Raw genomic sequence first — 15,667 nt, forward strand, 5'->3', positions numbered from 1 at the left:
TTGCCCCCTAAACCTAATAACTGGTTGGTCCTCCCTTAGCAGCGTTTGTGATAACTTACAGTGAGTCTTACAGCTGAGGCTGTGGAGGAATTTTGATCCACTCATCTTTACAGAATTGTCGTGATTCTGCCACATTGGAGGGGTTTCGAACATGAACCGTCTTTTTAAGGTCCTGCCTCAGCATCTCAATAGGATTCAGGTCAGGACTTTGACTCGGTCGCTCCAAAGTCTTCATTTTGTTTATCTTCAGCCACTCACAGGTGGACTTGCTGGTGTGTTTCGGATCGTTGTCCTGCTGCAGAACCCAAGTCCACTTCAGCTTGAGGTCACGAACAGATGGCCGCACTTTGTCCTTCAGGATTTTTTGGTAGACAGCAGAATTCATGGTTTGGTTTATCACAGCAAGTCTTCCAGGTCCTGAAGCAGTAAAACAGCCCCAGACCGTCACACCACCACCAGCATGTTTTACTGTGGTATGATGTTCTGTTTGACATGCAGTGTTACTTTGACACCAGATGTAACGGGACACACACCTTCCATAAGGTTCAGCTTTTGTCTCGTCAGTCCACAGAGTATTTTCCCAAAAGTCTTAGGGATTATCAAGATGTTTTCTGGCAAATCTGAGACGAGCTTTATGTTCTTTTTGCCCAGCGGCGGTTTTCGTCTTGTTACTCTAACATGCAGGCGATTTCTCTTTCTCATGGTGGAGTCATGAACACTGACCTTAACTGAGGCAAGTGAAGCCTGCAGTTTTTTGGATGATGTTGTGGTCTTTTGTGACATCTTGGATGAGTCGTCTCTGCGCTCTTGGGGCAATTTTGGTCGGCCGGCGACTCCTGGGAAGGTTCACCACTGTTCCATGTTTTGGCCATTTGTGTATAACGGCTATAACTGTGGTTCACTGGAGTCCCAAAGCTTTAGAAATGACTTTATAACCTTTTCCAGACATGGATCTCAATGACTCTCTCATTTGTTCCTTTTGGTCACCTTCACTTTGTCACTCAGGTCTTATTTAAGTGATTTCTTGATAGTGAACAGGTGTTGCAGTAATCAGGCCTGGGTGTTGCAGTAATCAGGACAGGGTGTAGCAGTAATCAGGCCTGGGTGTGGCAGTAATCAGGACAGGGTGTTGCAGTAATCAGGACAGGGTGTGGCAGTAATCAGGCCTGGGTGTGGCAGTAATCAGGCCTGGGTGTGGCAGTAATCAGGCCTGGGTGTGGCAGTAATCAGGACAGGGTGTGGCAGTAATCAGGCCTGGGTGTGGCAGTAATCAGGACAGGGTGTGCCAGTAATCAGGACAGGGTGTGGCAGTAATCAGGCCTGGGTGTGGCAGTAATCAGGACAGGGGGTGGCAGTAATCAGGACAGGGGGTGGCAGTAATCAGGACAGGGTGTGGCAGTAATCAGGACAGGGTGTTGCAGTAATCAGGACAGGGTGTTGCAGTAATCAGGACAGGGTGTGGCAGTAATCAGGCCTGGGTGTGGCAGTAATCAGGCCTGGGTGTGGCAGTAATCAGGCCTGGGTGTGGCAGTAATCAGGACAGGGTGTGGCAGTAATCAGGCCTGGGTGTGGCAGTAATCAGGACAGGGTGTGCCAGTAATCAGGACAGGGTGTGGCAGTAATCAGGCCTGGGTGTGGCAGTAATCAGGACAGGGGGTGGCAGTAATCAGGACAGGGGGTGGCAGTAATCAGGACAGGGTGTGGCAGTAATCAGGCCTGGGTGTTGCAGTAATCAGGACAGGGGGTGGCAGTAATCAGGACAGGGGGTGGCAGTAATCAGGCCTGGGTGTTGCAGTAATCAGGACAGGGTGTAGCAGTAATCAGGCCTGGGTGTTGCAGTAATCAGGCCTGGGTGTAGCAGTAATCAGGCCTGGGTGTGGCAGTAATCAGGCCTGGGTGTGGCAGTAATCAGGCCTGGGTGTTGCAGTAATCAGGACAGGGTGTGCCAGTAATCAGGCCTGGGTGTGGCAGTAATCAGGCCTGGGTGTGGCAGTAATCAGGCCTGGGTGTGGCAGTAATCAGGACAGGGTGTGGCAGTAATCAGGCCTGGGTGTTGCAGTAATCAGGACAGGGGGTGGCAGTAATCAGGCCTGGGTGTGGCAGTAATCAGGACAGGGGGTGGCAGTAATCAGGACAGGGGGTGGCAGTAATCAGGACAGGGGGTGGCAGTAATCAGGACAGGGTGTGGCAGTAATCAGGACAGGGGGTGGCAGTAATCAGGACAGGGTGTGGCAGTAATCAGGCCTGGGTGTTGCAGTAATCAGGACAGGGGGTGGCAGTAATCAGGCCTGGGTGTGGCAGTAATCAGGACAGGGGGTGGCAGTAATCAGGACAGGGGGTGGCAGTAATCAGGACAGGGGGTGGCAGTAATCAGGACAGGGTGTGGCAGTAATCAGGACAGGGGGTGGCAGTAATCAGGACAGGGTGTGGCAGTAATCAGGCCTGGTGGTGGCAGTAATCAGGACAGGGGGTGGCAGTAATCAGGACAGGGTGTGGCAGTAATCAGGACAGGGTGTGGCAGTAATCAGGCCTGGGTGTTGCAGTAATCAGGACAGGGGGTGGCATTAATCAGGCCTGGGTGTGGCAGTAATCAGGACAGGGGGTGGCAGTAATCAGGCCTGGGTGTGGCAGTAATCAGGACAGGGGGTGGCAGTAATCAGGACAGGGGGTGGCAGTAATCAGGCCTGGTGGTGGCAGTAATCAGGCCTGGGTGTGGCATTAATCAGGCCTGGGTGTGGCAGTAATCAGGCCTGGGTGTGGCAGTAATCAGGCCTGGGTGTGGCATTAATCAGGCCTGGGTGTGGCAGTAATCAGGACAGGGGGTGGCAGTAATCAGGACAGGGTGTGGCAGTAATCAGGCCTGGTGGTGGCAGTAATCAGGACAGGGGGTGGCAGTAATCAGGACAGGGTGTGGCATTAACCAGGCCTGGGTGTGGCATTAATCAGGCCTGGGTGTGGCAGTAATCAGGCCTGGGTGTGGCATTAATCAGGCCTGGGTGTGGCAGTAATCAGGACAGGGTGTAGCAGTAATCAGGCCTGGGTGTGGCAGTAATCAGGACAGGGGGTGGCAGTAATCAGGACAGGGTGTGGCAGTAATCAGGCCTGGGTGTGGCAGTAATCAGGCCTGGGTGTGGCAGTAATCAGGACAGGGTGTAGCAGTAATCAGGCCTGGGTGTGGCAGTAATCAGGCCTGGGTGTGGCAGTAATCAGGACAGGGTGTGGCAGTAATCAGGACAGGGTGTGGCAGTAATCAGGCCTGGGTGTGGCAGTAATCAGGACAGGGTGTGGCAGTAATCAGGCCTGGGTGTGGCAGTAATCAGGACAGGGTGTAGCAGTAATCAGGCCTGGGTGTAGCAGTAATCAGGACAGGGTGTGGCAGTAATCAGGACAGGGTGTGGCAGTAATCAGGCCTGGGTGTGGCAGTAATCAGGCCTGGGTGTGGCAGTAATCAGGCCTGGGTGTGGCAGTAATCAGGACAGGGTGTGGCAGTAATCAGGCCTGGGTGTGGCAGTAATCAGGACAGGGTGTGGCAGTAATCAGGACAGGGTGTGGCAGTAATCAGGCCTGGGTGTTGCAGTAATCAGGACAGGGTGTAGCAGTAATCAGGCCTGGGTGTAGCAGTAATCAGGACAGGGTGTGGCAGTAATCAGGACAGGGTGTGGCAGTAATCAGGCCTGGGTGTGGCAGTAATCAGGCCTGGGTGTGGCAGTAATCAGGACAGGGTGTGGCAGTAATCAGGCCTGGGTGTGGCAGTAATCAGGCCTGGGTGTGGCAGTAATCAGGACAGGGTGTGGCAGTAATCAGGCCTGGGTGTGGCAGTAATCAGGACAGGGTGTAGCAGTAATCAGGCCTGGGTGTAGCAGTAATCAGGACAGGGTGTGGCAGTAATCAGGACAGGGTGTGGCAGTAATCAGGCCTGGGTGTGGCAGTAATCAGGCCTGGGTGTGGCAGTAATCAGGCCTGGGTGTGGCAGTAATCAGGACAGGGTGTGGCAGTAATCAGGCCTGGGTGTGGCAGTAATCAGGACAGGGTGTAGCAGTAATCAGGCCTGGGTGTAGCAGTAATCAGGACAGGGTGTGGCAGTAATCAGGACAGGGTGTGGCAGTAATCAGGCCTGGGTGTGGCAGTAATCAGGCCTGGGTGTGGCAGTAATCAGGACAGGGTGTAGCAGTAATCAGGCCTGGGGGTGGCAGTAATCAGGACAGGGTGTAGCTAGAGACATTAAACTCAGGTGTGATTAAACCACAGTTAGGTTTCAGATCATTAAATTTGTTTAATGATCTGAAACATTAAAGTGTGACAAACATGCAAAAAAAATAAAAAATCAGGAAGGGGGCCAACACTTTTTCATACCATGATAGATACAATAGATACAGTAGACAGACAGACAGACAGACAGACAGACAGACAGATAGATAGATAGATAGATAGATAGATAGATAGATAGATAGATAGATGGATGTAATACTCTACACTAACACTCTACATTGTGCTTTTCATGTTCTCTGTTACAGTGTGTAAGACTCAGGTAGCGCACGGTGTCAACTCTCACGAGGTAAGCGTGTGTGTGTGTGTGTGTGTGTGTGTGTGTGTGTGTGTGTGTGTGTGTGTGTGTGTGCGTGCTTGCTGTGATTACACCCCTCGTTAATGATCTAACTTGTCTTATGTATTTGAGCACATGCCCAGTTTGTCTCATGACCGTGTGATGCTCCTCCTCCTCCTCGCCTCGGCTCTCTGTGACACTGCCACAGGTCATTTACACAGCAGAGTGAAAGTTTGTACACCCCATCTATCTGCCCCTGCTGTCCAACTGAACACCAAAACTTTAGGTTCATAAACTGATGTAACTGAACCCCATTACAACATACAGAGTCTCTGAGTCAGAATCGCTCCAGGCAAACAAATTAAGAAGCACAGAATAAATGAAATATAGTGCAATAAATTAATAAAATAACAACAAAAGTAAAAAGACCGTTCAATGTCAGGGTGCACAAACTTGTGCACACAGGGGTTTGTGTGTGTGTGTGTTTGTGTGTCCCTTAGTTTTTCATTTATGAGTCAGTAATGAAGAAATAATGAATCAATAAAGAATCGATTGTGCTTTTGACTCGTAGAATAAATGTGTTGACTGTGTGGGAAGTTTCACATGAATAAATTACTTCTGAGTAGTAGAATGAATCCAGGTGAGCTGATGGTCAGGTGTGTTTATGACCGTACACACACACACACACACACACACACACACACACACACACACACACACAGACAGACAGAGGAATTATTGGCTTTATAAACTCACTGAACTCATAGCATAGCTTCGTTATCTCAGCGCTGTAAAACAAACCTGACCACACCTCGTACAGATAGTGTGTGTGTGTGTGTGTGTGTGTGTGTGTGTGTGTGTGTGTGTGTGTGTGTGCGTCCGTTACCTTAGCACATTCACTTAGTTAATGAGTACCCTCGGGGGTCATCTGTTGTGTGTGTTTGTGTGTCCTATAGATGGCCATCATCTTCAGTGAGGAAGACTTGAAGGACATCACCCCCCCCTGCGTGCTGCAGAGCTTCATAAACCACAACGCTATGCTCTACAAGGTGTTCGTGGTGGGTGAGGCGTACAGCGTGGTGGAGAGACCTTCCATTAGGAACTTCCCGTCTGGACCTACAGGTTAGACCACTTCCTGTTATGCCTTAAAGGTGCGATGATGTGACAGTTAAAAGAAAAGGATTAATATAAATGTCAATGCTAGTGGGTTTATTTGTGGTTAACGGAGACAGACATATACAACTGCTGTGTCTCGAGGTGTTTCACAGGTCACAGGTAATCAATCAAACAGCTTTTCTTTAATTATAGAATATCTGAGTAAACTCCACCCCCTGCTAGTTGCTGGCCAATCACATTTATTTGAGCAGTGTGACATCATAATGCACATGTTAATTTAAGAAAGGCATTGTTAATTATTGTGTGATTATAATAAATGTGTGTGTGTGTGTGTGTGTGTGTGTGTGTGTGTGTGTGTGTGTGTGTGTGTCACAGACAGAAGAGCGATATCTTTTAACAGTCATCATGTGTCCAAACCTGAGTCATCATCAGATCTCACCTCTGTGAGTCAATCTTATCATCTCAGCTTTCTGTTAACCTGGGTGTGTTACACTCCTCCCCTGATCGATCTTTCTTTCTTTCTTTCTTTCTTTCTTTCTTTCTTTCTTTCTTTCTTTCTTTCTTTCTTTCTTTCTTTCTTTCTTTCTTTCTTTCTTTCTTTCTTTCTTTCTTTCTTTGTGCTCCTCCACGTTCTCTTTATGTTTTCTGCGTGTTCTGACTCTGTGCTCTTTCATGTTCTGTCCATATTCCCTCTAACCCCCACCCCCACCCCCACCCCCGGAGTTCTCTCTCTCTTCATGTTTCCATGTCACTTGTTTCCTTGTGTCTTCATTAGAGGGAGGACGTGGAGGGTCAGTGCAGGGCACCTAGTGATGATGTCATCCAGAAGATTTCCCGATGTTTAAGACAGATTCTCGGGGTGTCACTGTTTGGGATCGACATCATCATCAACAACCAGACAGGACAACACGCTGTTATTGACATCAACGCCTTTCCAGGTGGGAAAAGAGTACGATTGAAGTTTAAAGCAAATCGTTCACTGAACGTGAGAGGAGAGAATCATGGTCATGTCTTAAAGATTCACTTAAGGAGTCACCGAGACTCACTGAGTCATTTACTAATCTATAAATTACAACAATTTGTTTTGATCTTTGAAGAGTTTTTTTTTAAATATTCAAATAGTCAAAAACTCATCTGTGGACTATAGAATGTTGAGCCTTGACCCATCAGAGGGGTGAATGTCAGTCATGATCAAAAGATTCACTGAGTCAGACACTGATATATGAACAAGAGCATACATCACAGGATCAAATGATTCACTGAGTCAAACACTGATATATGAACAAGAGCATAAATCACAGGATCAAATGATTCACTGAGTCAGACACTGATATATAAATAACAGAGTGAACCACAGGATCAAATGATTCACTGAGTCAAACACTGATATATGAACAAGAGACTGAATCACAGGATCAAATGATTCACTGAGTCAGACACTAATATATGCATCTGTTTGATAATCATTAAGTTACTAAAAGAGTTGTATTATATCTTTGGCCTCCACATCTGAAGCTCACCTTAGCACATGATTCACTTATCTTAGTCACCGTTCAAAAGGAAACGATTCATTAGCAAACGACTCATCTGAAAGATTCGGATTATCTGTTCCGTCCCGTGCAGTTCTCCCTATGGACCACAAGGGGGCAGTATGGAGTAAAATAAAGCTCTCTTCATTCTTCATGTTTCAGCTACAAATGATGTCATGATGTGATGTTTATCTGTTTATTTCACAACTTCCTGTAGAAGAGTTTAATCATGTTTTATTTTAAACAAGTATACTGTACAGTCAGGACAAATCATTTCAGCTCCTTGCTTCATATCCTGGACTTTTAAAAACCATAAAAAATATTAATAAATATCCATGACTCGTTTAGCAGTAAATATTTATATATAAGTTCGATATTAACATATTTAAAGGTGATACTCGATGTGTGGAAATATTGTGTAAATATTTACTCTTTATTGTTGTGGTGGTTTTATTATTTAATATACTTTTATATTATATTTCTGCTATATTTTTATATATATTTCCTTATTAAATATTACAGTTCCTGCAGAATAAAGATTCTGGAGTAAAGATTCAGAGCATCTGCAGCTACACAGTTATATTTATCAGCGAGTGTGTTTGTGAGTCATGGTACAGGAGACGTGCTGTGCTGTTGCTGTAGTGATGTGTGTGTGTGTGTGTGTGTGTGTGTGTGTGTGTGTGTGTGTGTGTGTGTGTGTGTGTGTGTGTGTGTGTGTGTGTGTGTGTGTGTGTGTGTGTTGTCTCAGGTGGCTTTAGCGCAGTAGTGAGTCAACACCTCCCTCGCCTCATTACAAAACGCAGGGAAGACGTTAAAACTGTTACTCCTTTCATCTGTAATCAATAAGAAAAGAATAAAAGTATAAAGAGACACGTGGTTGGCGTTCACTCCTGTGTTCTAGCTAGGCTTTATCCTTTCCCTGGTCAGGTGGGCGGAGCTCTACTTAAAGTATGTGATGTCACATGACCCCGTGTATGAATGTGAATTAGCACACACGTAATAATGATAAATATTTGCTACGTTCCACCAGGTTATGAAGGAGTCCCGACGTTCTTTGATGACCTGCTGACTCACCTGACCAGCGTCCTGCAGGGCCACGCCCCCAATCGAGCCAACGGGGTGAGCCAGCTGCCCTATGGCATGCTGGGAAACGAGAGCGTTGCCTTGGTGATGGACAGCGAGGTGATGAAGAAGGGTCTGAACTGCTGCAACGCTGAACTGGGTTCCACCTACCACCAACACCGGCGCTCTCGTCTCACAGCACACACGCCCTCACAGTGACCCTGTTTAACCACTTCCTGCTCACTCGCATCACTTCCTGTCAGGCCTCTGTATGCGTGACGACCGAAGACGTGCTGATATTTGTGTAAAGATCGAAGAGGAAAAGAACAAATCGATATCTGAACTAAACTAAGTGATTTAACTACTCTGCTTTTTCAGGAACGGGACTTTATTGACCATAACGTGCCTTACACACGCAGGAGAAAAGAGGGGGAGAAAAAAAACGAGGGAATCGCACAAGTTTAGACAAAGCAGCTTCTCGCGGAGCAAACAGCTCTGTTTCTATTCATAACTCCATACCTCTTTACACAAAGTGCTAGCTGATGGGACAACAACAACAACAACAACAACAACAACAACAAATCAGCTCATAGGAAAGCACTCACTGTAACCATGACAACACTCCCACTAGTACAGGCTAGTGCAGACTAGCATCCTGGCTAGGACAGGCTAACATTATTAATATTTGTAAATATTAGGTGTAATCTTCATGGTATCATTGTCATCCTCATCTTCATCACTCAATGTCTCTGTACGTCATTTAAATAAACACAAATTAAATATTCATCACGCTCACTAGAGTGAGAAAACTTTACAGCTGCTCTGAACATTTAACTTATCTGTGTTTTAACGCGACTGAACACGAACCAAACCTCAGATTAGGCAATCGCAAAAGTATGACTTTTCTGGGTCACACCAGGATCACTGCCTCACTGCCTCGATGCCTCGATGATCAGAGTCACCAGCTTTAAGCGAGACGTTTTTACACGTCGACTGTTTCTCCGTTTAACCGCCCGATCGATGACACGTGCGCCGACCCCCGAGACGAGCGCCGCTAGCATTATTTAGCTAAGATTGTATCTTTGATGCTAGCTAATAAAAATGTTCAGATACCAAAGGGAATAAAAAACCTGAGCACCGCTAACCGCTAGCTGTGATTAGCTAGAACTGATTAGCATGAATGTGGATTAGTGGCTAGCAGAAGATTTAGGACAGAACTGAATGAAGGAGGTGTAGAAAAACTCTGCAGGTGATTTATACGTCTTTAAGTGAAGATTTTTCCGGCACAGTGTGATGATGTGTACGAAAGTCAGGTTCATAAGTATTGGGACAGTGTCATTATTCCTGTACAACACCACAGTGGATCTGATATGAAACAATTTAGATGAGATTGAAGTCGAGAACTTCAGCTTTAATGTACGTGTCACTCTGAGACACTCTTTCCTTTCTTCACGTCTCTTCACTCAGCTCACACAGCTCACACAAACCCCTGACACACGGCTGGGGTTTGATCCAGCAGCCTCTTTAATCGTTACTCTACTGATCCTTCCTGTGATGGGGAAAGAGTTTCATCCACGATGAGGAGAGACTGTAAACACACGATTATATAACCCTCAATAGTTCCTAGAGTTAAAGCTGAAAGTGTCCTCTTCATTCCCATCGAGGTCTTCATGTCAGCGCCATTGTGGTTGTGTGTGTGTGTGTGTGTGTGTGTGTGTGTGTGTGTGTGTGTGTGTGTGTGTGTGTGTGTGTGTGTGTGTGTGTGTGATCAGAACCATCACTCCCACCCTACTTCTGTTCTTTTAGAGTTTTAAAATGTAAATATGAAAATGAGATTTTCACTGAGATTTAAACACTGGTATATTTTGTGTGTGTGTGTGTGTGTGTGTGTGTGTGTGTGTGTGTGTGTGTGTGTGTGTGTGTGTGTGTGTATTTGTATATACTGTACACACTGTATTTGTGTATATGTTGTTGTTGCCACATTTCAATAACATAGCAGACATTTTGACGTCATATTGTGTAATGGAAGGAAACGGGTGCAGAGAATAAACTCTAGTTAAACAACTGGGTTGTGTAAGTGTCCTGTCCTTGTCCTGTCCTTGTCCTGTCAGTGTCCTGGTCCTGTCAGTGTCCTGTCTTTGTCCTGTCAGTGTTCTGTCCTGTCAGTGTCCTGTCTTTGTCCTGTCAGTCCCCTATCCTTGTTCTGTTCTGTCAGTGTCCTGTCAATGTCCTGTCCTGTCAGTGTCCTGTCCTCTCAGTGTTCTGTCCTGTCAATGTCCTGTCAATGTCCTGTCCTGTCAGTGTCCTGTCCTCTCAGTGTTCTGTCCTGTCCTGTCAGTGCCCTGTCCTGTCAGTGTCCTGTCCTGTCCTGTCAGTGCCCTGTCCTGTCAGTGTTCTGTCCTGTCTTTGTCCTGTCAGTGCCCTATCCTTGTTCTGTCCTGTCAGTGTTCTGTCCTGTCAGTGTCCTGTCCTCTCAGTGTTCTGTCCTGTCCTGTCAGTGCCCTGCCCTGTCCTGTCAGTGTCCTGTCCTGTTCCTACCCTTTTATTCTTCGTATTTTTGGTTTTTATTAGTCACACCACCAGAGGGCGCCCTACCCTGACTTTTGATCATTTCCTGTTTGCACATGACCTTGACACTTGACCCTAAGTGCATGTTCTTGCTGTTGGTCACTTGAGAAAGTTCTCAGCTGCCCTTAACTGTGGAATCTTGAGTCTTGAGATCATGTCCTGCCTGGTGGACTGGACTGCATCTGAGCTCCTGTTGTTAACAAGAGCTTCTTAATCTCTCACTCAAATATTTCCCCTGGGTCCTAAACACAATCCAGGGTTTATTTACTGTAGTTAGAGGTTTCACACTGCTCCTACTTTCTCCAGGTTCACACTGAACCCTGGATCTTCATCATCTGATGTTTCACACTCTACATTCCTAAACCCTGCTGCAACCTTCTGCTCATTTGCATATTCACGCATCAACGATCCTGATTGGATAAACCAGCATGTGGCTGCTTTAAATAACGTCAATCTTTCACATCAGTGAGGAAAAACGTTCAGTCCTGTGTTTCTGCACCTGAGCAGGTTCTGTTATCTTTCACAGCTTCCTCATGTGTGTCGTTCTCTTTAACTTTGTGGTGAAGTCGACCGGACGTTCCTTCTCCGATCTCCGACTCGCTCTAATTTCTCACAGTGACATATTTGCCCCTGGCTACGGCGTGCCGCACTTCTGTCACGTTCACGGCGTGTTTTGTCGTCCGACTCTATCTACCGAGCCGTTTTTGTTCGCCGTCGTTCGGCTACGTCCTGGTTTTCACCTGACATGAGGCACAGAGGCTCTGTTCACTTCCTGATTGGGTGTCTGTTGCTAAGCGACTAGCCGTATGATCCTAACAGCGCTGACACGGTTGGTGTTTGCTTAAGAGCTTCAAAGTTTCTTAGGCCTGCTTCTGAATTACACGTGAGAAACGTTCAGGTCCAACAGAAAGCTCCTGGTGGTCCTGCCTTGGAGATACGTTTCTCTCTGTCTGCTTTATTATCCATAAATCTGCTCCTGACCTGATCTTTGGACCGGGGGAGGAAACCGGAGTACCCAGAGGAAACCCCCGAGGCACGGGGAGAACATGCAAACTCCACACACACAAGGCGGAGGCGGGAATCGAACCCCTAACCCTGGAGGTGTGAGGCGAACGTGCTAACCACTAAGCCACTGTCTCCCCCCTTCTTTTTTTTTTCATTTCATGCTCAATTTTTGTTTTGTTGCCCCACATCTCACACACACACACACACACACACACACACACACACACACACACACACACACACACACACACACAGCAATGAGCAGTCGCACGACTCACTGAGAACTCGCTCAATCTTTATTTGTCTAAAATAAACCCCAGCTGAAATTCCACTTCAATTCTATTCAAATAAAAATATTATTGCATTTTTAAAAGCACACAAACTCGTCGTCTTTACTGATTATTCATTATTATTCTTAATTATTAGCATTTTTATTATAATTCTTCTCCATGTTGTTAATCTTGTGATGTTCTAATGTGCCGTGTTCTTCAGTAAGCGAGCAAGACAGAGATGAAGCTGAAGCAGGATCGTGTCCTGAACATGTGTTTGTGCTGCAGAGCAGTGTGTGTGTGTGTGTGTGTGTGTGTGTGTGTGTGTGTGTGTGTGTGTGTGTGCGCGTGTGTGTGTGTGTGTGTGTGTGTCTGTGTGTCTGTGTGTGTGCATCAGGTTCCTCTGGAGGTGAAGATGATGCTAGTGTGTTTTAGCCGTGTCGCAGCTTGTGGAGTTTCTGAGCCATGTTCTCCAACTCGTTCTCCATCACAGCCAAACTCTCCATCTCAGCGTCCTGCAGCACCACACAAGAACATCCACATGTTCCTCCAGGGTTCTTTTGATAAACATTAAAGCAAGAACTGTCATTTCTTTCTCTAATTAAATTTTTCTTTCTGTTATTCAATTCTTCTATTCTTTTCTCTTTCATGCTCTTACTTTTTTCTGCTTGCACTTTTTTACTCTCTCTCTCTCTCTCTCTCTCTCTCTCTCTCTCTCTCTCTCTCTCTCTCTCTCTCTCTCTCTCTCACATTCAGTTTCCCGGTGTATAAACTGCAGCTCTAACTGATTAGTTCTGTATATTTTCTAGCTGTATTTATTCTTTATGTGATTAATCAGTGTGTTGAATGATAACAGTTCATGCTGATGACATCATCATCATCATCCTCCTCCTCCTCCTCCTCCTCAGTGCTGGAGATGTGATGTTAGCTCTTCACCTCCTCTAATATCATTACCTCAGTCTTCTTGCTAGCGCTGCCCTCCTCCATGTCTCTGTGCTCCTCAGGTTCTCTTCCTGCCATCATCTTGAGCTCCTCCTCCTCAGGACTCTTCCACGCCTCCTTGGAGTGGTGCGGCGCCTCCTGCTGGCCGTAAGCCCTGCGCTGGACCGGCTCTCTGCTCCGACTCCAGTCTCTCTGCTGCCTCTCAGCCTCCTCTTCCTCCTCCTCCTCCTCCTCCATGTGGCTGTGATCTGGAGCTCCAGCTGCTCCTGCCTCATCTACTGAAGGAAACAAATCTTTTTAACTAAGTCACGGAGGATTTAAACAATTTAAACATGACGTTTTTGTATAATAATAAAAAAGTGACATCACCTTCTTCCTCTTCATCACTGTCATCTGTTTTCTTCATCACAGCACGTTCCTTCTTCTCATCTTCTTCGTGGCTGGTGATGTCGTCATTCTCCTGCGACTTGTGTTCCTTCTCCTCCTCTGCTCCTCTCTCCTCCAGCGAATTTCCCGGAGTCAAGACCATCAGCATGGACTGATCTGTCAGGAGGAAGCAGGATGATGGAGACCACAGAGGAACCACAGAAGCTTTCTAAAGAGACACCAGGACCCTGCGGTGGGTTTGGATGAGTGTGAAGGAAAATCAGATGTTGCTTTTTACCTGCAGGCTCCTGGAGATCTGGGGTGTGGTCAGGACCTGCCTCTAGTCCCTTCTCTGGCATCTCATTGGCTCCTGGGAGAAGAGAAGGCGGAGTTAAACACGTGACACGAAGCGAAACGTAACCGTAATGAAAAAGTCGGAGGAATTAAACGACCTTCTCCAGCGATGTCCTGCAGCTCCTGGAGGAAGTTACGGTGACGCAACACGGTCACTAGTCTTTCATCTGTACACACACACACACACACACACACACACACACACACACACACACACACACACACACAGATGAGTACATCCTGAGATTTGTGTTTCAGCTCATTGTGTGAATTTGTGTACATTTTTTAAGAGAGAGAGAGAGAGAGAGAGAGAGAGAGAGAAAGAGTGTGTGAGAGAGAGAGAGAAAGTGTGTGTGTGAGAGAGAGAGAGAGAGAGAGAGACCAGCGCCACAGTGGTGTTATAGCGGAGCAGAGCGACCGCGTGACGAGAGCGAGAGAGCGCGCGCTCTGTGCTCGTCTGAGCTACTCGCTGTGTCGCTCCCATAGCGCCCGACGTGCGCGCTCCCGCAAAAGTGCGCGTCGCGCGCCCGCGTTATTGCGCTCGCGCGTTACACTCGCGCGCGCTCGTGTGTGCGCGTAGACGTGCGCGCGCGACGCGCGCGCGCGCGCGCGCGTCTAGCGCGCGGCTCGCCTCTCGCTCGCGTGCGCGCGTGTTTGCGTGCGTGCTGCGCTCGCGCGGGCCGGCTCTGCGTACGCGCCGCGCTCTGCGCGCGCGCGACGCGCGATCGCGCGCGCGCGGCGCGGTTCGCGCTCGCTCGCGTGTGTGGGCGATCGCGCGCGCGCGTGCATCGCCGCGCGCTGTGCGCCCGCGCGCAGTCGCTCGCGCGCGTGTCTCAGCGCGTCTCGTGTTCGCGCGCGCAGCGGCTCGCTCTTTTGGTCGCGCGCGTCTCGCGCGTGCGCGCCGCGCGCGCGCGCGCGCGCGCGCGCCTCCGCTCGCGTGTCGCGCGCGCGCCTCCGCTCGGAGTGCGCGCGCGCATTGCGATCGCCAGAAGTGAGTCGCACGAGAGGTATCGCGCTAAGCGTCGCTCTCAGCTCTTCAAAACAGTAAGAGTACGCACTCAGGCACTAAACTAGACGGCCCGTCTGTGCTGTGAAATCTCAGATAAAGAGCTGAATATAAGAAGTTGTGTTGATACTAAACCACAGTCAGGTAGAGAAACATCTCACACACTGCTGCTAGAACAAGCCACAAACAACTCGGAGAGAAATACAGGCTGCTGTGGGAAAAAGTGGTGTTGTTGTAAGGAGCACGATAAGGAGGGACTTGAACACAAGACCTGCATGGTCCAGTTGTCAGGAGAAACTCGTCACCGCTCCCATGCCATAAAAAGTCCCTCCTTCAGTACACCAGACAGAACGTAGACAGTCTCACAGCATCTGGAGTCATGTGGAGTGATGAGACCTCAACTGAACTTTACATCACAACCATAAACACTTTTCCACCGGAAAGACCCGGGTGCTGGTTCAGAGCTCACGCTGGTGCTGGTTCAGAGCTCACGCTGGTGCTGGTTCAGAGCTCACGCTGGTGCTGGTTCAGAGCTCACGCTGGTGCTGGTTCAAAGTTGGTTCCACTGGCGAACCTTCTAAGAACCGGTTTGCCTTTCCACCTCCTAGAGAGCATCACAGCGCCGAGTGTGACGTCACTGTATACGTGTCACGTGTCCCAGCAACGTTAGCGCAGCAGCGGCAAACACAAACACAACAACAATGGCGGATGTTGCTTTACTGTTCATGCTCATGGCTTTGCGAACCTACATCGGCATCCAAACGTGGCGAATAAAACGTGTACGTGCGGCTCCGTGTAATCTGTATAAACGGAGGTTGTAATCGATAAAGTACATAACGTTATTTTATCGTTAACACAGAAAAAAAATTAGCCTTAGCATGTAGCTAACTACTATCATGTGTGCTGA

General features: G+C 47.9%; 2 protein-coding genes across 5 annotated transcripts in view; one reads left to right on the top strand and one right to left on the bottom strand.

Annotated features, from left to right (window-relative positions):
- The window catches only part of itpk1a (inositol-tetrakisphosphate 1-kinase a), a 30,889-nt gene extending 20,574 nt beyond the window's left edge, over nucleotides 1-10,315 (top strand). For both annotated transcript variants that reach the window (XM_027147539.2, XM_027147541.2), the window contains exons 7-11: nucleotides 4,515-4,555; nucleotides 5,500-5,665; nucleotides 6,035-6,102; nucleotides 6,435-6,597; nucleotides 8,219-10,315. In XM_027147539.2, coding sequence (XP_027003340.2) covers nucleotides 4,515-4,555; nucleotides 5,500-5,665; nucleotides 6,035-6,102; nucleotides 6,435-6,597; nucleotides 8,219-8,469 — 689 coding nt within the window. In that variant the 3' untranslated portion in view covers nucleotides 8,470-10,315. The remainder of the gene's footprint in view (nucleotides 1-4,514; nucleotides 4,556-5,499; nucleotides 5,666-6,034; nucleotides 6,103-6,434; nucleotides 6,598-8,218) is intronic.
- A 1,750-nt stretch (nucleotides 10,316-12,065) lies between these two features.
- chga (chromogranin A) overlaps nucleotides 12,066-15,667 on the bottom strand; it is a 10,283-nt gene continuing 6,681 nt past the window's right edge. For 2 of the 3 annotated variants that reach the window (XM_047801396.1, XM_047801394.1), the window contains 5 exons: nucleotides 13,853-13,921; nucleotides 13,699-13,770; nucleotides 13,404-13,577; nucleotides 13,047-13,312; nucleotides 12,066-12,607 (listed from right to left, as the gene is read on the bottom strand). In XM_047801396.1, coding sequence (XP_047657352.1) covers nucleotides 12,524-12,607; nucleotides 13,047-13,312; nucleotides 13,404-13,577; nucleotides 13,699-13,770; nucleotides 13,853-13,921 — 665 coding nt within the window. In that variant the 3' untranslated portion in view covers nucleotides 12,066-12,523. The remainder of the gene's footprint in view (nucleotides 12,608-13,046; nucleotides 13,313-13,403; nucleotides 13,578-13,698; nucleotides 13,771-13,852; nucleotides 13,922-15,667) is intronic. The other variant, XM_047801395.1, reaches the window with a different exon arrangement.

This window comes from Tachysurus fulvidraco, chromosome 16 (genome assembly GCF_022655615.1).
Source record: "Tachysurus fulvidraco isolate hzauxx_2018 chromosome 16, HZAU_PFXX_2.0, whole genome shotgun sequence".
Taxonomy (NCBI): domain Eukaryota; kingdom Metazoa; phylum Chordata; class Actinopteri; order Siluriformes; family Bagridae; genus Tachysurus; species Tachysurus fulvidraco.